Source organism: Vanacampus margaritifer, chromosome 13 (assembly GCF_051991255.1).
Source record: "Vanacampus margaritifer isolate UIUO_Vmar chromosome 13, RoL_Vmar_1.0, whole genome shotgun sequence".
Lineage (NCBI taxonomy): Eukaryota > Metazoa > Chordata > Actinopteri > Syngnathiformes > Syngnathidae > Vanacampus > Vanacampus margaritifer.
In genome coordinates, this window is record NC_135444.1 from 22,299,167 (window position 1) to 22,325,830 (window position 26,664).

At 39.1% G+C, this 26,664-nt stretch overlaps 1 protein-coding gene across 1 annotated transcript; it reads right to left on the reverse strand.

The window, feature by feature from the left end:
- Positions 1-856: 856 nt before the first annotated feature.
- On the reverse strand, positions 857-26,453 carry slc9a7 (solute carrier family 9 member 7). Its single transcript, XM_077583390.1, has 16 exons — positions 25,974-26,453; positions 24,904-25,109; positions 24,747-24,824; positions 23,342-23,418; positions 21,556-21,668; positions 21,297-21,402; positions 20,178-20,319; positions 19,871-19,976; positions 19,144-19,232; positions 18,559-18,672; positions 18,364-18,475; positions 17,213-17,366; positions 12,242-12,305; positions 10,822-10,904; positions 10,425-10,530; positions 857-3,253 (listed from the first exon to the last, which is right to left on the reverse strand). The coding sequence occupies exons 1-16, from the start codon at positions 26,299-26,301 to the stop codon at positions 3,002-3,004; spliced, it is 2,130 nt and encodes a 709-aa protein (XP_077439516.1). The 5' UTR covers positions 26,302-26,453; the 3' UTR covers positions 857-3,001.
- Positions 26,454-26,664: the final 211 nt, after the last annotated feature.

Below are 26,664 nucleotides of genomic sequence, written 5' to 3' on the forward strand. Positions count from 1 at the left end.
CAGTTGATGTTTGATGACATTATGAAAACACTTTATCCTTTGTGACTTTTGGATTTAGATTTTCTCGCACTTCCTGGGGAAAATATTGTTATCCTAATGGTTATTATTTTATGATGGCTTGATTAAGTTTTGTCATTGTTTTGGGTCCATTTTGAAAATGTTCCAAAGTACCCAAATCAAAGTCCACTTTAAAGTAAAAGTCAACCTTAAACATTTCTTGACAATAATAGAATGTCTCAACATGACATTCTGATTAATATTATATTTGCGGAATATGAGTTATGAAGCAAAATCCAGCCGTTTTGATCTATTTTGCCACTTGCTCGGGGATCAAGCAACTACCAATCACAGCTCACCTGTTTTCTGAAGCTGAGCCGTGATTGGTTGTTAGCTGAAACCTGAGCAACGTCGATGTCATCTTCAGTCGAAGTGGCAAAATGGCCGCCTTCTGAGATGGATAAAAACGGATGGATTTTGCTGCTTGCTAATGCGATATAAATCAGAATAACATATTTAGACTAGTGGGGCTGCATAGAAAATATTATTGTCCAAAAAAATTATTATTATTATTATTATTATTATTATTGTCGCCTTTTCCATAAATAACTTTCTTCTGGCTTCCCATTGGCTGAAGCTGTCTTACGTGTCGGCGCTTTTTATACAACCATTTCTCGTCATGCCTTGCGAATATGATTTCATGCAGACATTTTTGATTCATTACGCTGGATTTTCAGGTCCCTTTTTAGGCTTGGACGTGTGACCTCAGCCAAGGCTAAAAAAGAAAAGAAAAGAAAAAAAAAAAAGCTTAAGACACACAGCTGCGATTGCTAACAGTCATGAGATGTAACAAAGTGGGTCATTATGCTCCATTTTTAATTTGCCGCTGGTTTTCGTGACCCCCCGCTGCAGCTGGCGGTCTGGAGGGGCAACGCTTCCCTTGCCCCATAGCCTCCCCCCCCCACCCACACTTTGCTTACCCCAACCCCCATCCCGTCAACAAAACCGCTTATTAACATGTCCATTCAAGGGCAGCAACTGCTAGCCTAAACATTAGCGTAAATACTGAGCTGCATTCCCAACCAAACTATATTATTTATATGAAATGTCATTGTCACACATCAAGGACGGTCCCCCCCCCCCGACCCCCCGACCCCGTCAACAAGTGCATGTTTCAGCAAAGAAAAAAAAAAGGAAGAACCACAGTTTTAACCAATCATATGGCTCCGATTGGTCGGTCAGTGCAAAACAACGTCACAGCCATCTTCAACGGGCAAAACATCTCACATTGATGCTTTACACGTATTCGGTTAACAGTGGAACCTCTAAAGTCAATCGTAACACTTTATTCAACTTTATTTTTTGCTTTTTCTTTGGCATTTTTTGCTTGCGATGCCACTGCAGAAGGTTTGAAAGTCGACGGTACAGATAGAACGGCAAATGGCATTTACGCTTATATATCTTTATGAAAGGCCTTAGCAGAGTCGTCGTTATATTACACAGCGGTAAACGTCTTCTTTACACATGAATGACCGTTAAATGCACGTATTATTTTCGTGAAAAATTGTCACCAGAATGGATTGCATTTGACCTTAAAGGTTCCACTTAAGCACAGTTCATCCCAATCGGATGAAATAATTAAGAAAAAAATAAAAAAATAAATAAAAATGAATGGTGAAACTGCTTCCTTGGTGGAGGTATATGAACTCTGGACTTACAGTATATGCGAAGTCATAATTGGCCACATTAAACACATAAGTGGAATTTGTAAAAATAAATAAATAAAATGTTGGACACACACAGGCTCCTTGGTAAAGGTAATGAATGTCAGTAATCCGTAATTGTTACAGTTAATCATTGACAAACCTCCATCATGTCACATTTGGCCCTGTTGGATGAAGAAAAAAAAAAAGTTTCCAGCAAGTTGAAACCAAGAATTAAGAGACACTAACCGGGTCCTGGTGAAGAAAAGACGAGCTCCTTGGCAGAAGTAATACATGTTAAACATTAAAAATGCTAAACTATGGATTTTGATTTTCTCGCACTTTCTGGGAAAAATATTGTTATCCTAATGGTTATTATTTTATGATGGCTTGCTTAAGTTCTGTCGTTGTTCTGGGTCCATTTTGAAAATGTTCCAAAGTACCCAAATCAAAGTCCACTTTAAAGTAAAAGCCAACCGTAAACATTTCTTGACAATAATAGAATGTCTCAACATGACATTCTGATTAATATTATATTTGCGGAATATGAGTTACGAAGCAAAATCCAGCCATTTTGATCCATTTTGCCACTTGCTCGGGGTGATCAGGCAACTACCAATCACAGCTCACCTGTTTTCTGAAGCTGAGCCGTGATTGGTTGTTAGTTGAAACCTGAGCAACGTTGATGTCATCTTCAGTCGAAGTGGCAAAATGGCCGCCTTCTGAGATGGATGAAAAAAAAAAAAGTTTCTATCAAGTTGAAACCAAGAATTATAGACACTAACCCGGTCCTGATAAAAAATGCTAAACTATGGATTTATGTCAAGTCATGTTTGGCCTACTTGATGACAACTCATTTTCCTTGGTGGAGGCAATAATTGTTAATACAGTAATCATAACCTTGCAACTAGTATTTTTGTTTCTTTTTTGCTTGCGTGACATTTGGTCACAAATGGTGCCAGGAAGTGGCAAGCAAGCAAACAAACAAACAGAAGACTAACCCTTTACTATTGGGTTAGTCTTTTATTCGATAAAAAGATTAATTAGCTCCCTGGTGAAGGTAATAAATGTTAGTAGTAATAATTGCTGAAGTCGCTAAATCACGGGCTGACGTCTCGTCACATTCGCATATCCGAGGGAATAAACGTATGCAAACAAACCAGACAAACCCAGCACTGATGAATGAAACGCAAGTTCCTTGGCGGAGGTAATACATGTTCATGTTTCAAGCTTTGTCCTATTTGGCCTGATCGGACAACGACAAAAGATCTGGAGGAAGTTGCAGGCAAACCAGGCGTGCATCAGATGTGATCCTCGATGGGGAAAACCAAGCGGGTGCCTCGACTCAGCAGCTCCTGCTCTCGGGAGTCCAGCTCGCGCTCCAGAGCTTCCTCGGACGTGCTGCCGCCACGTTTCCCGTTGGAGTTCCAACCCGCCGTGCCGCCGCCACCGCAGCCCTCGGCGGACAGCCCGTTGGTGGCGATGGCCGCGTCGCCGAACGTGAAGGACAGGTCGCCGTCGTCGCGCTCCGGGTCCCTCAGCTGCTCGTGGTTCTGGAAAAGGAGGTTCGGAGTGGAACGTGATTTTGCAGCAAACGCCAATAATTTGATTTAAGGCAAAATCAGTAGTTCGTTTTCTTCTTCATAACATGTGACACCGATAATTTGTCTGCTTTTTTGAAAAGCATGATAGCCATCGATTGTCTTTTTCTTTTGGAAAGTGTGCCACCAATAGTTTGTCTTCTTTTTCAGAAAGTGCAATACCAATAATTTGCCTTCTCTTTAGGAACGTGTGACAACAATTTGTCTTAATTGTCGGAAAGTGTGACACCAATAGTTAGTCTTCTTTTTAGGAACGTGTCACACCAGTAGTTCGTTTTCATTTTAAGAATGTGTGACACCAGTAGTTTGTCTTCTTTTAGAAACGTGTGACAACAACAATTTGTCTTCCTTTTCAGAAAGCGCGACACCAACAGTTTGTCTTCTTTTTAGGAAATGCATTACCAATAAATTGCCTTCTTTTTAGGAACGTGCAACAACAATTTATTTTTCAGAAAGTGCGACACCAATAGTTTGTTTGCTTTTTAGGAGCGCGCGACACCAGTAGTTTGTTGTCTTTTTAGAAATGTGTGACACCAACAGTCTGTCTTCTTTTAGAAACGTGTGAAAACAACAATTTACTTATTTTTCAGAAAGTGCGACACCAGTAGTTTGTTTTCTTTTTAGGAACGTGTCACACCAGTAGTTTGTTTGCTTTTTAGGAGCGCACGACACCAGTAGTTTTTTCTCTTTTTAGAAATGTGTGACACCAACAGTCTGTCTTCTTTTAGAAACGTGTGAAAACAACAATTTACTTATTTTTCAGAAAGTGCGACACCAGTAGTTTGTTTTCTTTTTAGGAACGTGTCACACCAGTAGTTCGTTTTCATTTTAAGAATGTGTGACACAAGTAGTTTGTCTTCTTTTAGAAACGTGTGACAACAACAATTTGTCTTCCTTTTCAGAAAGCGCGACACCAACAGTTTGTCTTCTTTTTAGGAAATGCATTACCAATAAATTGCCTTCTTTTTAGGAACGTGCAACAACAATTTATTTTTCAGAAAGTGCGACACCAATAGTTTGTTTGCTTTTTAGGAGCGCGCGACACCAGTAGTTTGTTGTCTTTTTAGAAATGTGTGACACCAACAGTCTGTCTTCTTTTAGAAACGTGTGAAAACAACAATTTACTTATTTTTCAGAAAGTGCGACACCAGTAGTTTGTTTTCTTTTTAGGAACGTGTCACACCAGTAGTTTGTTTGCTTTTTAGGAGCGCACGACACCAGTAGTTTTTTCTCTTTTTAGAAATGTGTGACACCAACAGTCTGTCTTCTTTTAGAAACGTGTGAAAACAACAATTTACTTATTTTTCAGAAAGTGCGACACCAGTAGTTTGTTTTCTTTTTAGGAACGTGTCACACCAGTAGTTCGTTTTCATTTTAAGAATGTGTGACACAAGTAGTTTGTCTTCTTTTAGAAACGTGTGACAACAACAATTTGTCTTCCTTTTCAGAAAGCGCGACACCAACAGTTTGTCTTCTTTTTAGGAAATGCATTACCAATAAATTGCCTTCTTTTTAGGAACGTGCAACAACAATTTATTTTTCAGAAAGTGCGACACCAATAGTTTGTTTGCTTTTTAGGAGCGCGCGACACCAGTAGTTTGTTGTCTTTTTAGAAATGTGTGACACCAACAGTCTGTCTTCTTTTAGAAACGTGTGAAAACAACAATTTACTTATTTTTCAGAAAGTGCGACACCAGTAGTTTGTTTTCTTTTTAGGAACGTGTCACACCAGTAGTTTGTTTGCTTTTTAGGAGCGCACGACACCAGTAGTTTTTTCTCTTTTTAGAAATGTGTGACACCAACAGTCTGTCTTCTTTTAGAAACGTGTGAAAACAACAATTTACTTATTTTTCAGAAAGTGCGACACCAGTAGTTTGTTTTCTTTTTAGGAACGTGTCACACCAGTAGTTCGTTTTCATTTTAAGAATGTGTGACACAAGTAGTTTGTCTTCTTTTAGAAACGTGTGACAACAACAATTTGTCTTCCTTTTCAGAAAGCGCGACACCAACAGTTTGTCTTCTTTTTAGGAAATGCATTACCAATAAATTGCCTTCTTTTTAGGAACGTGCAACAACAATTTATTTTTCAGAAAGTGCGACACCAATAGTTTGTTTGCTTTTTAGGAGCGCGCGACACCAGTAGTTTGTTGTCTTTTTAGAAATGTGTGACACCAACAGTCTGTCTTCTTTTAGAAACGTGTGAAAACAACAATTTACTTATTTTTCAGAAAGTGCGACACCAGTAGTTTGTTTTCTTTTTAGGAACGTGTCACACCAGTAGTTTGTTTGCTTTTTAGGAGCGCACGACACCAGTAGTTTTTTCTCTTTTTAGAAATGTGTGACACCAACAGTCTGTCTTCTTTTAGAAACGTGTGAAAACAACAATTTACTTATTTTTCAGAAAGTGCGACACCAGTAGTTTGTTTTCTTTTTAGGAACGTGTCACACCAGTAGTTCGTTTTCATTTTAAGAATGTGTGACACAAGTAGTTTGTCTTCTTTTAGAAACGTGTGACAACAACAATTTGTCTTCCTTTTCAGAAAGCGCGACACCAACAGTTTGTCTTCTTTTTAGGAAATGCATTACCAATAAATTGCCTTCTTTTTAGGAACGTGCAACAACAATTTATTTTTCAGAAAGTGCGACACCAATAGTTTGTTTGCTTTTTAGGAGCGCGCGACACCAGTAGTTTGTTGTCTTTTTAGAAATGTGTGACACCAACAGTCTGTCTTCTTTTAGAAACGTGTGAAAACAACAATTTACTTATTTTTCAGAAAGTGCGACACCAGTAGTTTGTTTTCTTTTTAGGAACGTGTCACACCAGTAGTTTGTTTGCTTTTTAGGAGCGCACGACACCAGTAGTTTTTTCTCTTTTTAGAAATGTGTGACACCAACAGTCTGTCTTCTTTTAGAAACGTGTGAAAACAACAATTTACTTATTTTTCAGAAAGTGCGACACCAGTAGTTTGTTTTCTTTTTAGGAACGTGTCACACCAGTAGTTCGTTTTCATTTTAAGAATGTGTGACACAAGTAGTTTGTCTTCTTTTAGAAACGTGTGACAACAACAATTTGTCTTCCTTTTCAGAAAGCGCGACACCAACAGTTTGTCTTCTTTTTAGGAAATGCATTACCAATAAATTGCCTTCTTTTTAGGAACGTGCAACAACAATTTCTTTTTCAGAAAGTGCGACACCAATAGTTTGTTTGCTTTTTAGGAGCGCGCGACACCAGTAGTTTGTTGTCTTTTTAGAAATGTGTGACACCAACAGTCTGTCTTCTTTTAGAAACGTGTGAAAACAACAATTTACTTATTTTTCAGAAAGTGCGACACCAGTAGTTTGTTTTCTTTTTAGGAACGTGTCACACCAGTAGTTTGTTTGCTTTTTAGGAGCGCACGACACCAGTAGTTTTTTCTCTTTTTAGAAATGTGTGACACCAACAGTCTGTCTTCTTTTAGAAACGTGTGAAAACAACAATTTACTTATTTTTCAGAAAGTGCGACACCAGTAGTTTGTTTTCTTTTTAGGAACGTGTCACACCAGTAGTTCGTTTTCATTTTAAGAATGTGTGACACAAGTAGTTTGTCTTCTTTTAGAAACGTGTGACAACAACAATTTGTCTTCCTTTTCAGAAAGCGCGACACCAACAGTTTGTCTTCTTTTTAGGAAATGCATTACCAATAAATTGCCTTCTTTTTAGGAACGTGCAACAACAATTTATTTTTCAGAAAGTGCGACACCAATAGTTTGTTTGCTTTTTAGGAGCGCGCGACACCAGTAGTTTGTTGTCTTTTTAGAAATGTGTGACACCAACAGTCTGTCTTCTTTTAGAAACGTGTGAAAACAACAATTTACTTATTTTTCAGAAAGTGCGACACCAGTAGTTTGTTTTCTTTTTAGGAACGTGTCACACCAGTAGTTTGTTTGCTTTTTAGGAGCGCACGACACCAGTAGTTTTTTCTCTTTTTAGAAATGTGTGACACCAACAGTCTGTCTTCTTTTAGAAACGTGTGAAAACAACAATTTACTTATTTTTCAGAAAGTGCGACACCAGTAGTTTGTTTTCTTTTTAGGAACGTGTCACACCAGTAGTTCGTTTTCATTTTAAGAATGTGTGACACAAGTAGTTTGTCTTCTTTTAGAAACGTGTGACAACAACAATTTGTCTTCCTTTTCAGAAAGCGCGACACCAACAGTTTGTCTTCTTTTTAGGAAATGCATTACCAATAAATTGCCTTCTTTTTAGGAACGTGCAACAACAATTTCTTTTTCAGAAAGTGCGACACCAATAGTTTGTTTGCTTTTTAGGAGCGCGCGACACCAGTAGTTTGTTGTCTTTTTAGAAATGTGTGACACCAACAGTCTGTCTTCTTTTAGAAACGTGTGAAAACAACAATTTACTTATTTTTCAGAAAGTGCGACACCAGTAGTTTGTTTTCTTTTTAGGAACGTGTCACACCAGTAGTTTGTTTGCTTTTTAGGAGCGCGCGACACCAGTAGTTTGTTCTCTTTTTAGAAATGTGTGACACCAACAGTCTGTCTTCTTTTAGAAACGTGTGAAAACAACAATTTACTTATTTTTCAGAAAGTGCGACACCAGTAGTTTGTTTTCTTTTTAGGAACGTGTCACACCAGTAGTTTGTTTGCTTTTTAGGAGCGCGCGACACCAGTAGTTTGTTCTCTTTTTAGAAATGTGTGACACCAACAGTCTGTCTTCTTTTAGAAACGTGTGAAAACAACAATTTACTTATTTTTCAGAAAGTGCGACACCAGTAGTTTGTTTTCTTTTTAGGAAAATGGCCCACGAGTAGTTCGTTCTCTTTTTACAAATGTGTGACACCAATAGTTTATCCTCTTTTCGAAATCTGTGACAATAACAATTTGTCTTCTTTTTGGGAAAGCGTGACACCAACCAATTGTTTGTCTTCTTTTTAGGAACTTGTAACAACAACAATCTGTGCTCTTTTTTCGGAAAATGCAACATCAATAGTTTGTCTTCTTTTGAGAAACATGCAACACTAACAGTTGGTCTTCTTTTTAGGAAAGTGCAACACTAACAATTTGTCTTCTTTTTTCTTTGGTTCTTTCTCGGGTTTCCTGACGGCCTCACGACTTTGGCTGTAAGTGTTCGGTTTAGGTGAACGGTATGGGATTTTTTTTCCAATAGGTTTTAGGTGAACTAATGAATACACACACACTCGCACGCACATGCACATAATCACCCACATACAAAAAAAAATTTAAAAAAAATTTAAAAACAAGGAGAGCAATGATGATGACATGTCAAATCGGTAAAATTACCGAATGAACAATACTGAGCTCTGCAGGATATATATATATTTTTTTAAATAATAATAATAAAAAAATAAAAAAATTGTCTTCTTTTTACAACAATTAACAATACATGCATCATGCTGATGTTCGGAGTCTTCAGCCTGAAGAAATCCTCCATTAACCTGGAAGTAGCCTGCTAACGAACAAACAGCTGCACAAACAAACACACTATTCTTAACAGGCTGGCCTTGGCGGAGGTCTCCGCCCTACTGAGCGACACTCTGGTTCTATTTCATGCAAAAGTGCATCCGAGGGCCACATGCTGATGATTCGCATTCAGGCATTTCCTGCCCGTGTTGTGGCGTGAGGTTTCACACTCTCATTGATGGCTGACGATCAATAGCCGGGCCGCGGGGCACAGCTGGACATCGGAAAACAGGCGGGACGGGACATTTACGTTGGCAGCACGCGGGGAGGGGCAACATTAACATACGTATGCGCAAATGGACCACAGGTAAGACGAATGAAATCGACTGTGAAAAACACCATTTTGCGGAAGTAGAAGAAGCATAAACTTTTGAATTTCGTCATCTGTGGGGAGAATTATTTTCATACGACGCCAAGCACAGCGTCTTACAACACTGATCAACATTGAGGTTGTGCAGAGATGCAGAAAAAAAAGGCCTTTTGTGCCCACGCAGTTCAAATAAAAAGGCTTCTTGACTATCCATTTTCTCCTTTGTACGCAATTGCTGGCAGGAGGCGGGAACTCCCGGACAACGTTGCGATTCTCCCGAGTGAAAAGGCTTCAGTATTCCCAAAGGGAGACTTCCGAAAAAGAAAAAAAGAAAAAAAGAAATGGCATTTAGCCTCAAATGTGCTTTTGTTACTACGCCGCTACATTGTGACGCATTAAAGCTCATTTACATGCTAGCATTAGCTACAAGCTAGGTTTAGTTGCATCACAAAGTCATGGTGTTGTTTGATGGCAATAAAAAATCTGGATCATTTATTCAAATTCCAGTCATGTGATCTTAGTATGCTAAATTAGCTTTAAAGAACACATAGTTGGTTTCTATTTAATGTGGCCCAAAAAAAAACCCGTTAAAAATAAACAATAAGATAATTTATTAAAATTCCAGTCATGTGATGTTAGCATGCTAAATTAGCTTTAAAGAACACATAGTTGGTTTCTATTTAATGTGGCCCAAAAAAAAAAACGTTAAAAATAAACAATAAGATAATTTATTAAAATTCCAGTCATGTGATGTTAGCATGCTAAATTAGCTTTAAAGAACACATAGTTGGTTTATATTTAATGTGGCCCAAAAAAAAACCCCCGTTAAAAATAAACAATAAGATAATTTATTAAAATTCCAGTCATGTGATGTTAGCATGCTAATTTAGCCGCAATACTACAAAGCTGAAATAAAGCATCTTTCTATTAAATGCGTACTTTCTGCATTGCATGACTAAATTAAAAATTAAATTTGTAAAATAAATACATTTCTGGAGGGCCCTCTGACCCCAAATTGGGATCAGGAAACAACATGAAGTGCGTGTATAACAAATGCCAATTTGTTGAGTGCACTTGGGCACACGTGATTGTGCCCCACGAATTTTGCCTAGCAACAAGTGACCCCTAGATAATAGGATGTAATCCTCATTAGATCATGGGGATTATTTGTTGTCTCACATTTTACTGAATTTCGTCACATTTTAATTGATTGATTGCCTTTGAACTTACCCTCCATTTTTTATTGTTGTATTTAATTTTGGCACAAAAAGGCCTCCATGCCCATGTGAAAAAAAGTCAAGTATGTTTTGTCTACAGTGGTTGTCGACTAACCTCGTGGGCGCGTGGGCTGGTCAGGCAGCTAGCGAGGGGTCCGCAGTAGCCGGGCAGCGTGGAAGCCAGCGGGGGGCCGCTGTGTGTCAGGATGGGCTTCAAGTAGCTGAATGGCTATTAAGGAAATAGATGCAACCCCCCCTCAAGAAAGTTTTTGTTCCTGCTTTTCTGCTACGTCGCCACACGTTTACCCGCAAAATGGTGGGTAAACGTACGGTATGTAATAGTATTATCACTCAAATGTTAGTATTATTTTAAAAGTTTTTTGGGTGCATAATGATTTTTACAAGGTATATAGTTCCTGTCACTTCATTATCATCTTAACTTGAATACATTAGTATATCAATACTGTTCCTATTATTCTCAAACAACAACAACAACAATAAAAGTAGGATACTTGTGATCGAAAGTGTACCACATCCTGAAGAGCCAGGCACTCTCCTGCTTGGTTTTGCTCTGCCCTTCGGCCTGGGGGGCCTCCTGCACGGTTCGCATACAAGTAAACGCATTGCATTGTGGGATTGATGTTTGATGTTCAACTTCACAAAAGCATTCAAGGCGCCCTGTTTCTTTAAAACTCTTTGACTGCCAAAAACGTTAAATAACGTTTGGTAAAATCCTATGGAGGAGTGCCAAAGACGTTAAAAGACGTTTGTTTCAAAACAGAGGTGAAACTAACCATTTTCTATTGTTGATTACTGAAAAACGGAATAAGGTAGAAACAAACTTTTTTTTCTGATGAAAGATGAGAGTCCAATCTTTCATTTGGTAGTATGTGTGTTTCCATAGTCCAAACACATAATTTTCTGTAGACCTTGAAAGATCAGTCAAAATGCTTAAATCGGTCTGGCACCCACGGCAACCCTTTTCTGAAAACGTCTGGCAGTCAAAGAGTTAAGGACTTGGCCTCCATTTGCTGATTTGACAGGCTTTTCGAGTCTTCTTCCTCTCTTCAATTGCAGAAGCAGAAGTAAAAGTATTTGTGTACAAGAGAAAAAAACGTGACGTCTGGCCTTAATTCCTGCCGTCCTGCATGATGTGATGGAACCTGATTGGATATTGGATGCTCTCACGTGCTAAATCGTGATAGCGGCGTCACTGCTTCATGAGTCAAACAATGAATTTCTGTTTTCAATTAATTGGTCTAATTTAATACATTTAAAACATTCAAGTTAAAGGAATCCTACATTTTCAGATTCATCTGTAATTAATTTTAAAAACATTAGTTTTTGTTTTAATTATAGAACTGTAATACAAAAATGTGTCATTAAAATTGAATTTATTTAGGTATTAATCATTTGTATTTGAATAATTTTATTATTTTTTTGTATATATATTTATCTAAATGATATAAAACCAAGTGATTAAAATACATCCCAAATGAAGTAATTGTACATTTAAAAAATATATATAAAATAAAATAATGAAATCAAGTTATGTAATTTATTTAAAATTAAATACAAATTGAAATAAAAATGCATCTGTTAAGGAATTGCAATATTCACCTATCGTGTTTTTATTTTATGAAAAAAGGAATGTTCTTTTTTTATGGCCAAATGTTAGAAAGATTATTTAACCCAAATGTATTTTCTAGAACATCATTTAAATTAATTGTATTTATTTTTCCTTGGTTGAATAATAATAACAGCATTAAGCAAATTAAGTGCTTAGACATTGTTTTTAGGTTGAATGCATTCAGTCAAACTATACAAGTCACTCTTACCCAATTAGTCACTTTAAAAAACAAAAATAATCATAAACAGAAAATATGTTAGTTATGTAAAAAAAAAAAAACTTCATAGCAATATGAGCCTCACCCCTTGTAGGACCTGGAAGGTGTCCGCACAAGGCTGCGGGTCATGCTCTGGGTCCACTCCCACCCTGCAACACGGAAAGACAAAATCATCGTCTCACAAGGTCTCATTTTGGACATTTACGTTGTATGCTTGCCCTGAATGTAGCGTCATAATTTTTTTTTTTTTTTAAAGCCACAACATCCTGTTTCATCAACACAGACCTTGTTGCAGTTGACAAACCCAAAACGACATATTGCAGATTTTGAAACAAACACTGGAAGGGAGTTTAGACAGCTAAAAAGAAACAAACATTGAAATGAATTTAAATATCAAACCCATATGTCAAACACTCACGGGTATAAATAATTGCCCCTCTGGTGTCTCTTACAGCACGAGGGGATTAAAATCGTCACAAGCAGGATTTTTCAAGAGGGGCACTTTTAATTCATATAAGCTGTTGGCGATAATCCCCGCTTTGGACACGAGCCGAAGAAGACAAATGTGGCCTTCTATGAACTTCTGCAAACAATAAACAGTGGGGAATTCTTCTGGTTGCTTTTAGAGGTCTCCATGACAACGACACAATAAATATCACTTTGGGATGAAGGAGCTTTTTGTTCTAATTTTCCTCGGCCGCCACTCGAATGAAAAAAGGCATCCATAAATCCTCCTATAAAAACAATTATTCTATATCTCCCAACACCAGTTTGACTGAATTACATGAAAATTAGTGGACATGTCTATCGAGACAGGACACATAAAAGTCTAAAAGAGCCATTCCTGAAATTCAACAGGAAGTCCGCCATTATGGTTTAAAATGGACGTTTTAGACGAATGACCCTAACATGGCCGCTTCAAAACAAAATGGCCTTCCTTTGTTTTGTTTGGTTTTTTTAGCTGCTTCAAATCAAAATAACAGACTTTCTATGTCATTTCAGGCATAGCTTTTTTGTGGGTCAACTCATGATAGACATTCCTAACGAATTTCAGGTTGCTACTTGAAACTGGCTTCGGGGGCTGAATTTTTAAACCCCGCCGGGGGGCTTTCGGTCAAGCTCTTAGCCTTGTAGCATTGAGCTAATACAGTTCTTTAGCTGCTTCAAATCAAAATGGCAGACTTTGTGTTTATTTTCAGGCATGACTTCTTGAGACTTTTTTATAGGTCTACTCATGATAGACATGACTACAGAATTTCAAGTTGCTACTTGAAAATGGCTTCGGGGGCTGAATTTTTAAACCCCGCCGGGGGGCTTTCGGTCAAGCTCTTAGCCTTGTAGCATTGAGCTAATACAGTTCTTTAGCTGCTTCAAATCAAAATGGCAGACTTTGTGTTTACTTTCAGGCATGACTTCTTGAGACTTTTTTATAGGTCTACTCATGATAGACATGACTACCGAATTTCAAGTTGCTACTTGAAAATGGCTTCGGGGGCTGAATTTTTAAACCCCGCCGGGGGGCTTTCGGTCAAGCTCTTAGCTTTGTAGCATTGAGCTAATACAGTTCTTTAGCTGCTTCAAATCAAAATGGCAGACTTTGTGTTTATTTTCAGGCATGACTTCTTGAGACTTTTTTATAGGTCTACTCATGATAGACATGACTACCGAATTTCAAGTTGCTACTTGAAACTGGCTTCGGGGGCTGAATTTTTAAACCCCGCCGGGGGGCTTTCGGTCAAGCTCTTAGCCTTGTAGCGTTCAGCTAAGTTCTTTAGCTGCTTCAAATCAAAATGGCAGACTTTGTGTTTATTTTCAGGCATGACTTCTTGAGACTTTTTTATAGGTCTACTCATGATACACATGACTACCGAATTTCAAGTTGCTACTTGAAAATGGCTTCGGGGGCTGAATTTTTAAACAGCTTTGGGGGGCTTTCGGTCAAGCTCTTAGCCTTGTAGCGTTCAGCTAAGTTCTTTAGCTGCTTCAAATAAAAATAGCAGACCTTGTGTTTATTTTCAGGCACGACTTCTTGAGATTTTTTTCTAGGTCTACTCATGATAAACATGCTTACCAAATTTCAGGTTGCTACTTGAAAATGGCTTCGGGGGCTTCTAGTCAAGATCTGACCTTGTAACGATGAAGTTTTTTAGCTGCTACAAATCAAAATGATAGACTTCCTGTGTCCTTTCAGGCATGGCTCCTTGAGTCTTTTTGTGGGTTTACACGTGATAGTAGCAAATTCCACGTAGCTCAGTGAAATTAGCTTCAGGGGTCGGATTTTTGATCATCATTGGGGGGCACACATACAAGATCTTAGGAGTGGTGAAGTTACAAAAAACAACAACAAGCCTGTCATGAGATGAAGACAACTGCAGGGGCCCCTGAAGGGGAGATAAGACGCACGCCCATACACAAAGACACGCGCACACACATACACACTTATGTAAGAGGGTGCTCCACTGACTTCCCCTCATCCGCTAATCCTGAAAACACCCCCAGCCCCCCCCTCAGTCTCAGCATAGCCCTCCACGATTCCGCATCACGTCCTATTTTGTCTGCGGCCAAAATGGCGGAAGCAGTGTGGAAAGGACGCCTTCCTCTTTCACATCATCTACACATGGAAATAATATGTGGGCCGGCCGCCGTGAAAATGACCTTTCCCCCCCCCAGCGGCACAATTGAATGAGATCCAAGAGGAACAGATGATGATTATCACACATTTTGAGAGGTTATAAATTGATTGGTGTTTATTATTGTGGCGTAGAACGGGCTGGTATTATACAGAGAACTTGCGCTGAATATTTTGGTTTTGGCAAATTATAATCACTTTAATAAATTAGGCATGAAATTATGACATAATAATATATAGATAAAACATGTTTGTTGTGATTTTTAATATTTATATTTTTTCACCTTTTTTTTGGGTGAGGTTATTTAGATAAATATGAACTCATTCACTGCCATTGACGGTTATAAACGTCAAAAATTCATTTGAACTATTTCTATTAGTTTAACATTTTTTTCCACTTTTGTTAACAAGAGTATGAAAATGTACATTTAGAACGGATCTAAAAGTTGTGATTAATTGTGAGTTATGTTGCTCAGGGCTCAGGTAACGACCAATCACAGCGCAGCTTCAGAAACAGGTGAGCTGTGATTGGTCGTTGCCTGAGCTCTGAGCAACATTGATGTCATCTTCAGTCGACAGCATGCGAGAAAATGGCCGCCCACTGAGATGGATAAAAAAGGCTGGATTTTGCTGAAAAACATATTTTAGCATAATAATAAAGCAAAAGCCAATTATTATAATTTTTTTTTTTTTAAGTGCACAATTACAGCAGTGTTTGCGTATCACGACATAAAAGGCAATGCACGACCGCCTTCCTTGGTGGAGGTAATTATTACACCAACGATGCCGGGCGATGGAGAAGCGCTTGGAGCAGGAGGTCCCTGTTGCCGTGGCGACGGGTTCAAGAGGGAGAGATTTTGGCAGAGCTATACGGCAACACAAAAGGTTCCTCCTCGCACCCAGGCCGCATTACTCATATTAAACACAGCCTCTTTTTTGCACACGCACACACATGCACCTAATCCGCTTTAGGAGCCCTCTCGTGTGCGTGCGTGCGTGTGTGCGTGTAGCCCTACTAATAATAAGAGGCTAGAAACAAGCATTAGTCATCTATTTCAGCGATTCATAAAGTGCGCATGCAGGCTTCCTTCTAGCAGTACATCAAAGAATCACTTAAGTACAGTTCAGTTGCATTTAACTTTTTAGTGCAAGACATTTGCATTGAAGCATTTTTCAGTATATTTTTTTAATAACTATATTTATTGATACTGTGCATAATGATATAGGTGGCACTGGGTTATAATAATATACTATTAAATATATTTTTTAAGATTAAAACCTATGTCTCCTTTTTGGATGAACCCTTAGGCCTACTTCTACTGTTATGCATTAAAATGTCGATCATTATGGTTGTACTTGGTGCAAAAAGTTAAAGAAACACTGGTTTAACAGTTTGGGGGTGGAGCAGAACGAGGCAGCAGGGATTAAAACTATGCAGGAATTCCGAGGAAAGCAGTAGACGCATACAGATGGAAAGTGGGCACTCTGGCCCCATCTTCTGGACGACCAATCAGAGAAAGTCTCGCCTCATTGGGCAAATCAAATATAAGGGCAGAACTATATGGACACAAAAGCAGCAAAAGCCACAAGAACAAGTTATGAGATTTCAAATGTTTACTTGCCTTAAGTTTAGAAATAAAAAACACAAATAATGTAAATCATAATAATAATTTCATTCTTGGGTTTCATCATATTTTTATATATATAAGAGCAGAATTTATGTTTAAAAAAAAAGTTGTATTTTATTCAAAGAAAATGCTTTCTTATTTCTTATTAAAAAAAATCTGTTTTGTTCTCGAAAAAATATGTATTTCTTAAAAAAATATTTTTCATTTTGCCATTCTACAGTTTTTTTCCCCTGAAAATAATTCCCATCTAATAGCAATTTTATATTCAAAAAATGTATCAAGAAATTAAGTATTTTGTTTAAGGATTTTTTTTTTTAAGTATGAAGAAGACTTTATACTTAAAAAACGGACTTCCTTCTTGAACAAATGTGGTATTCAGCTGAAAGAAATTTAGAAAAAAAAAAAAAAAAAAAAAGAAATTTAGAAAAATTACTGCTTTTTTCCTGAAGAAAAAAGGTAGTGGTAGTTTCTGTTGAGAATGTGTTTTTTTCTGGGAAAAAAAATACTTTTTTCTTGTAATTTTATGACTTCTTCATCAAATAAATACAACTTTTTTTCTTGCAAGAATTAAAACTTTTTTTTGCAAAAAATAAGTGTTTTCCTTTTTTTTTTTAATTTTTTATAATTCACCCCCCCCCCAAAAAAATTTTTTTTTTACCATATATGTTTTTCGGAAAATTTTCAAAGTCATTAATGGTAAGTTTACAACTTTTCTTTTTTGCAAAAAAAATGTGACTTTTCATGTTTTTCATTCAGGAACGTGAATGAAAACGTCGTGGAATAAAATGCGTTTAGTCACCTGATGTGCAACCAAGACAACATAGGTGTGGTCCCTCCTCCAAAGACCCACACGGTGAAGAACACAATGAGCAGCGTGGTGGTGAAGATCATCTGCCGGGCGTAGGTGGCTGTGTCGCGGATGGCCAAGGCAAACGCCATCGCCCCGCGCAGTCCTGCCCATCGGGGGTCACACCATCAAAGACAACATTAAAGACAAATAGTCATAGCCATCGCATCGTATCGTGCTGGCCTTGAAAATCGATGTCAATTGACATTGAAAACGTGTTTTGGGGCCATTACGTCAAGATGAGAGGACAAATGGACACACTGATTACAAATAGGAAACCCTCATTATGACCTTTAATTTGGTTTGTTGCAAAAAAGATTTATGACCCTGTTACTAGTCAAAATTGACATGAAGCTTATTTGTTTTGCATGTTTTTATTATTATTATTGTATACTATGTGGGCATCATAACAGAAAAATACCTATATCATCTTTAATTTGGTTTGTTGCAAAAAATGATTTATGACCCCGTTACTAGTCAAAATTGACATGAAGCTTATTTGTTTTGCATGTTTTTATTATTATTATTGTATACTATGTGGGCATCATAACAGAAAAATACCTATATCATCTTTAATTTGGTTTGTTGCAAAAAAAGATTTATGACCCCGTTACTAGTCAAAATTGACATGAAGCTTATTTGTTTTGCATGTTTTTAAGATTATTATTGTATACTATGAGGGCATCACAACAGAAAAATAGTTTAATGACCTTTAATTTGTTTTGTTGCAAAAAATGATTTATGACCCCGTTACTAGTCAAAATTGACATGAAGCTTATTTGTTTTGCATGTTTTTAAGATTATTATTGTATACTATGGGGGAATCATAACAGAAAAATTGTCATATCTGAAAAGGCCCCATTGAGACCTTTAGTTTGACATGTGACTTGATGTGGTTTGATTAAAAAAATATATATGCCCATGTTACTAGTGAAAATTGACCTGGGGCTGCAAATTTTGTTTATTTTGTGATAATATCAGGGTAAATGATAAAATAATGTCAAATCTAAAGAGGCCTAATCAAGACCTTTAATTTGACATGCGACTCGATGTTGTTCGAGGCACGTTGATTTTTGGGGTGTTTTGGTGCACGCGAGGCATACCAGCAAACATCATCATGTGCTGGAAGTTTCCTTTGATCTTGTGTCTGCGGCCCAGGTTGAGCAGGAAGGAGAGTGGGTAGATGTTGAAGGCTCGTCCCAGGAAGATGGCAAGCTGACAGGTGATTGGTTAAGACATTTTTTTATGTCCCCTCAAAAAATAAGTACATCATTTTTGGCAGCAGCTGTTGAGGATACAAAAGCACCCGCGATGAAGATGGGGCTGAAGATGTGGTTCTGGAAGGTGAACAGAGCCAAGCCCATGTAGGAGAAGATGAAGTTCTCAGCCAGGAAGTGAAGCACTTCGAAGAGCTGCGGAATACAAGTCACTTCATTAGGTACACCAAGGCAATTTGACGAGGCCTAATATGAGGGTTGGATCAAGATTTTGCTAAACTGTTTGAAGCGTTTGATGTGTTTTGGGGGGGGGGGGGGTCTGCAATCTCCATTTGTTGTCATGTGATCGATTCATCAGATTGCCCACGTAAGCCTAATGTTGTGACCTCTGAGATGCTATTGTATTACATTTGTATTATACTTCGCTCTGTGTGGAAAAAATATTACCATGAGTATGTAATCCGTGGACTATGACTTAACAAGCTGAACAGACGCAGTCAGGAGGGATGTCCTGTCAGACGATTGGTGGCGATTAAGGTCACAGCAGGCAGATCGTTGGGCCATCTGGCATGGGAATACTGGCCACTGATGTGCGTGTGCTTGTGCATATGGGTTGTCCACCCCAAAAAAATAAAATAAAATAAAGCAATGGAGGGTGGTGCCTACCTGCTTTGTACGCTTGGTTGACTCCACGGAGAGGTTGTTGTAGGTGTAGTGAGCTTGTGTGATGCCGCAGAAAAGCACAGACACCACACCTGCACGAACACGGGTTATTTAGTGACTAGGCCAACATGTGTGGGCATATTACCAAAATAATTGCACATCTAAGAAGCTGTCATGGAGACCTTTTATCTGAGGTGTGGCTCCATGAGGTTTGTGGCAACAAGATTTATGACTTTGTTTCTAGTCAACATTGATCTGGAAGCTGTATGTGTGTATTTTGGTTCTTACACAACAACATAATGAGTAAATACTTGGAAAATCTAGGAAGGCCTCATTGAGACCTTTGATTAAAGGTATGACTCAATGTGGTTTGTAGCAAAGAGATTTATGACCCTCTTAATGGTCTGAATTGACAATAATAATAATAATAATGGCATAATGACAAAATGAATTGTGTCGACCTGACACACAGTCTGTTCTGAGTAAGAAACACCGTTTCAGATTTGCTAAGTTTACATCATTACCTTGATTTGTGGGTTGCGGAAAAATGATTTATGACCCCCGCTCCAAGTCAAAAATTGACCTGAGACTACTTTTCATCACATCTTAATATAAGGGCAGAATGGCAAAATAATATCGGATTTTTAAATCCTGCATCAGTATCTTTTAATTTGAGGTACGTGGCTAAATGATTTATGACCCTGTCATGAATTATGATGCATTTCGTCACCTGTGAATCCGCAGGCCTCGGCCAACAGGAAGGTGCTCCATGACATGAGGAAGAAGAGGGCCGTCTCCAGCAGTGGGAAGCAGTGCAGCTTGGTGAACTTGGTCACGTACTAACCAGGATTGCAATTAAGGAGCGTTTACATCAACATTTAGCAGTTGCTAATAACAACTTTAAAGTCACATCTTGTCTATGTATATTTTTCTTAATGATATATCTTTTTTTCAAATCACAAAAAAAAACCTGGCCTTTGAACTTGAGTGCATGGACTTTTTAGTTCTTGTTTGCCAAGCACTCCTGAAAAGGATATGAGAGCGGTGACCACCCCCGTGGCGGCGCCCATCATGAAGGAGCCGCTGAAAATACCCAGGAAAACCCCCACGGACTTGAAGAAGGCCGAAGCGTCAAATGTGTGTGTGTTGGCGCCGCGGGGCTGGTAGGCCATGATGGAGCTGCCAGGTTAAAAAAAAAAAAAAAAAAGTTATGATCATTTGTTTGGTTAATTTTTTTATGCTTATTATTTTAACTATACCTACTCATCATCTTGTATGGGTTCAATATTCCGTAAGACAACACAAGGTGTGTTACGCACACTTGCCTTTAGAGGGAGCCAGAGTACTGTAGGTCTCTCAAAATTCTAATTAGATTTTATTTAAAAAATGCACTATACTGTATTTTTTATATTAAAAAAAATAAGGTATTTTAAATTTGGGGGGCCTTGTATTGTCATTTTGGAATTACTATTTTTTCAAATTTCTATTAATTATTAATATTAGTTAATCAGTATTAATCTATTAATTCTATATACTTTTTTAATTGCTTTAGGATTATTGATGGAGCAAACTGTTGTTTTAGATCAAACATTTTTAGAAGTTTTTTTGTATTACATTCATTCTTTATTTCTTGCACTTTAATGGTTTGGATTTATTTATTTTTTTGCATATTTTTTGTATTTATGTTTTTTAAATTACACTTAATTTATTTGTAGCCTAGAATTTTGGTGGGGTTTTTGAAAAGGTTTTCCTGCTCGTGAAATGACTTTTTTTAAACTTCATTTAAATTTTGTTATTTTTTTATTGATGAATGAATTTTATTTTTATGGCTTTTTTTTTTGTATTTTCACTGTGTTGTATCTTTTTTTTAATATATAGCTTTCATAGTCGGACAATTATTTTCTTTAAAATATATGTTTTTTACGTTTCTGTCTTATTTGTATATTTTTGTGATAATTTTTGTTTAGGCTTTAAAGCTCTTTATGTCACATATATACTGCATATATTTATATATATATATATATATATATATATATATATATATATATATATATATAATTTTTATTTTTTATTTTAATTAAGCCTGTTTTGGCAAACTCAGGAGTATTTCTCGAGCTGCTGCTTGGTGTGAAAAGTTTGCGAAAGAAGCAACTCACGAGGACAGCACGATGGCCACCGCATCGTTCATGACGCTCTCGCCGAACAGCAGCGCGTATAGGTCGCCGTCAGCATGCAGCTCGTTGAAGATGGCCAACACTGTCACTAAAACATGGAAGGGGGGAGGGGGGGGGAGATCAACTTTAACATCACACATACGTGTAGCATTGAAAGTGGGTGTGTATGCCTGTACGTTTATGGTAATTCTATCATTTGACATCAATTTTTAATAAACTCAAAAGTGAAAACTGAAGTTACCTGGGTCGGTGGCGGAGATGATGGCGCCAAAGAAAAGACAGTCGGTGTAGTAGAACTTGTCGCTCAGCTGGCCGACCACTTGCATGAGTTTGACCACGCCGTACATCAAATTCCTGCCAGGACAACACAAAATATAAGATTTATCATTAATTTGGTCCGAATTGAAACTTGGGCACAATCGGTGTAGTGCTGTAACATGAAAGGAGAATAGGCAGGCAGAGAAGGTCAACAACTAAACTGCAGTAATTATCAATTCCAGTATTCGTTGTTCCCACAGATCAGAGAGCAATAAATTCCTTTGCATGTTGTATGTTGTGTTTGTATGTATTGCTGATGCATGTGTGTTAAAGTAGCAGTTGAGTGAAGATTTAGCATGATCAGAACATCTATGCTAATTTACGCTAGCCCATCTATGGTGATTTGTATTATTCATTAGGATTAAGCTAATATTTACATACACATACATAAATATATTACTAAGCAATAAAGAAAAAAAATATTACTATACAATAAATTTAGTTAAATCTATTTAAATAAAATTATATGAATTGTAATGATATTTATAATAAAAATAAAAGTCTTGCATATATTTTTAATTATATTACATACATTATAAAAGTAGGGAGACCGGGGCTAGTTGTTTCACTTTTTATACTTACATCATATATAAACAAAATGTATACCAGATGAAAGACCAAAGTCTTAGCTATCTTTTTTTGTATTCATGTCATTTTCATATTTTGTGTCAGTGCAGAGTTATAAGCCATCAAATAGAGGGAGTGAACATGTGATACGTTGCCCCACCAATGGGTAAGTTGTCACACTATTGGGGTAAGATGTCACATTGGATTTTGCAACTGATAAAACAAGGAAAAAATTATCCTTGTTCTCCTGTTTTTGTTTCTTCTTCTTTTTACAGCCAGAGAAATTGTTTATCATTGAGCTTGAACATTTACTATAGTTATTGAGCAAACTTTAACATAAAATAGTATGAAATAGATTGAAGTCCTTAGGAAGTGCTGGCCTTTAGGTCATAGCTCTCAGCCTCAAATGCCTGTTTTGCTTTCCTTAAACTGGAAATTTGAGATTAAATTGAATTTCAAAATAATAAAGCATTTCGGTTAATGGAAGGATGGTTTGTCAAGAAACTTAAACCAGTCCTTGACATGTGGGCATACTGTAGTTCCAACAACTGGAAAATCAATTTTTAGACAATAAAACACCACCTGGTAAACTAATTTCCTCACTCTTCAGACTTAACATCTGAAAAACAATTCTGGCAAATATAAACAGAGTTGCCAGAGGTGCATTTTTCATTGGCCAATTCTTTGCATATGGGACAACAAACCCCAAAATGACTGAGACAAGTTACCCTCAACTACCATGTTGGCTAATACTTGCTCTAGTTTAAAGTTAGCTTAAAACAGAGCAGGTAATGAGGCATGACAAGATGGCTGAATCTCCTCTAACGAGTTCACTGCTAGAATTTGTCTATGTAGGATGCCTGTTTCAAAATATACAAAGTTGAATTTTTTTACGTTGGGTTGTGCAAAACAGATAACTGGCACACATGTCAGCTCACAATGTGATATTCTGTTCTCAGACAGTACACAACCCCTGACAATTTAGACGAAGAAAACTAGTATTCCACTTTTTCGTTGCGCCCTCTGGTGGAGAAGAAAATTGCAATGTGACAACTTACCCGTGATACAATCTCCCCCTACACGGGACACGACACTTAAGCTCATATTAAAAATAAAAAAAATCCCCTTGTTTGGACTCTCACCCGATCACGAAACAGGATACGGCCGTGCCCAGGAATGCGTAGGTGAGAATGGAGCCCAGATTCCTGAAGAAGTGTTTCTGGTGGGGGGGGTGAAAAGCAGAAGAAGAAAAATGCTCAGTCAGGGAAAAGATTTACATGCAGGATATCCGGATGTGCGATCAGAATGTCAGCAAAAACTATGTGACCGTGTATGTGTGTGTGTGTGTGTGTGTTTGGGGGCATGTGAGGGTATACACACATGAAGGACCAAACTGACAAGTTTTAGATCAAACACCAGCATGTCTTTATGTGACCTTTAACCCTGCCAACCACTTATGTAACGGTTTGCACGGGCAAGTTTCTGCACTCATACCTCGACGTACAAGTGCTCCACCGTCTGACTTTTTCCAATTAACATGACCACCATTAGGGTCAACCAAACCAGGAGGACTACAAATATGTCCGCCTGAGAAATCAAAAGTGTTTAACGCGACCCCACGGTTCAGTGCCTCGACATTTGGCCTCTCAACAAATCTCTTGTAAGGACACGTTCCACCGAAACACGGGCAAACCCCCAAGGCAGACATTTGTGTGTGTGTGTGTGTGTGTGTGTAAGTGTACTTGTACATACTATATTGTGAGGACCTTGGTCTTTAACCAACAGATTGAGGACTTTTTGTGAAGTGTGTGTGTGTGTGCGTGCCTGCATGAGAGCAAATAAAAAATAAATAAATAAAAAACATCTGCTCCAGGATAAGAACACTTGACTAACACTTTACAGTTTACACAGTCAGTGAACGCTTCACTTGGCTGACCTTCTGTCCAGTGGAACCACCTGGAACCGCCCGTATCAAGGGGCTCGGTACCCCGTACTCCCGAAGCACCCCCCCCGAGGGACACGGTCAAATGCCTTCTCCAAATCTACAAAACACATGTAGACTGGTTGGGTGAACTCCCATGCACCCTCAAGGAGGTCGAGCTGGACCAGAATTTCCGCGAAGCTGTCCGGAAGTCGTTTTCCACGGCCTCACCCAACTCCTCCCATGTCCCATGTTTTCGCCTCAGCGACCGCCGAAGCCGCGTTCCGCTTGGCCAGCCGGTCGGTGCCTGTCAAGCCGCCTCCGGAGTCCCACAGGGCCGAAAAGGCCCGATAGGACTCCTTCTTCAGCTTGACGGGTTCGAGGATTGCCGCCACGACAGGCACCGACCACCTTACGGCCACAGCTCCGATCGGCCGCCTCAACAATGGAGGCGCGGAACATGGCTCACTCATACTCAATGTCCCCCCGCCTCCCCCCGGGGACAAGGAAGAAGTTCTCACAATACGTTTTGGGTCTGGCAGGCATCACCCCCCCCCCCTCCCCCCTCCCCAAAATGAGAGCCAACACACCACCAGGTACCTTAATGGCTGAGTGTTGTATCTCACCTTCTTCAGGCTGTAACCAGCATGGAAAATGATGGGAGGCAGCAATATGTTGAAGAAGACTTCCGGGTCAAAGGTCACCTACGAGAAAACGAGAGAACACCGCGGTTCAGCGAAGGAGGCGGACATTTTGTTGAATTTGTCATCGTTGCGGGCTCACCTTGCGCAGCATGTCGTTCTGCTCCACGTTGTGAATGTCGCGGGAGTCGATCTGGCCTTTGAGCGTGTACTCGAAGAACTTGCCGCTGACGTTGAGCAGTAGGCTGCTGCTGGCCGGCCCCTTGGCCAGCGCGCAGCTGGGTGGGCTCCTGTTGCGGTAGCTGGTGGCGGGGATGCCGTAGCGCAGGATGACGCCCACCAGCAGACCTGCGGGAGGGATGGGGGGGGGGGGAATCAACAGTCAGTCAACAGTTCGGACCACAAGTGATGGGACGGGTCCATCTATGGAAACAAATATCTCATCAACCAAAGCATACCACATCATATGTCCAATGTTTGGACATATGAATGAAACAGAACATCTTATGATCCAAGTCATACCACATCATACAGTATGCCCAGCATCTATCTCTGGAGTAAAATAGAAAATGAATGTTTCATCTCATTGTTTAAACACATCACGCACACACATACAGAGCACAAACTTTAAACTGTTTACAAGCGCGGGAAAGTAAAAGTCTTTTGTGTTTCCCAGAAGCACCCCAAACAACCAATGAAGTCATCTGTTTTTCATCTGGTTAATGAGTGTTGGCTTTGCGCACTTGGACCAGAAAAGCAACCCCCCCCCCCCCCCCTACCACCCTGCCTGCCCCGAAAAGGTCATTAATTATTAAAGGTCAGCGACAAACAAAGGGCTTTAATCAAAATCCTAATTGATTAATTCATTGATTAAGAGGTGTGACCCAATATATTTGTCCTCACTCAATCATTGAAGTTGGTTTTCTTTTGTTTTTTTTGTGATTACCCATCTGGAAAAAAACATGTCATGCTCCAATGCATACCACATCCAACATCTAAAGGAACTTGTTTGAGCAATATAAAAGTCAATTATTCTGCTTAGCATATACAAAGTACAGATATCTGTTTACCAACCAACGTAAGGAGTAAAAGCCGTCAGAAAAGCAAGTTGTAACGTACTGGAAATGACAGTATTTGTACTTCGTTACTTCCCGCCGGCTAGAACAGTATTCTCGCTATTTTCCCAACTGGGAACCCGCTGCGCTTCCTCACCGTAAATCATCGCCAGGCCGGTTTCGTGCAGGAAGCGCACGCGCCGGTGCTTGAAGAGCCATATGGTGAGGATGGTGAGGGTGAGCAGCAGGATGAAGGTCAGCAGATTGACGCTGTCCTGCCGGTGGCTCTCCTCGGCTTCCTTCTCCGTGGTGAGGTCCTCCAACGCGGCGGCGGCGGCGGCGGCGGCGATGTCCTCCTGCCCGGATGCCGCCATCACCTTCATCCTCATCATCGTCACTAACATCATCACCGTCGTCGTTATCGTCGTCATCGTCGTCTTCGTCGTCGTCGTCGTCGTCGTCGTCGTCGCGCGGATTGCCACCATGGCGCTAAGAGGATGCTGGACACTCGACGCCCTCTACGCCATGTCAATGCGGGTGACTACGCACCGAGAGACCGCTTGACTCGCCGCCACACGCCGGTCAGTTCCGCCGCTTAAAGGCGCAGTAGACCAGCGACTCAGTGTGTGTCTACGTGTGTGTGTGTGTGTGGGTAGGGGGCGGAGCCACGTTTGCTGGCCCTGTTTGGAGACAACATCACCCCCCAGGCAACTGACTCATGATTTTTTTTTTTTTTTTTAGGGGGTGATTTTGCAATCCAGTCATTTTCAAAGCAGGAAACTCACATGATGGACTTTATCGCAGATAGATATGATAGGCTTTGAATAATCAATGTTTCTAGAGAGATG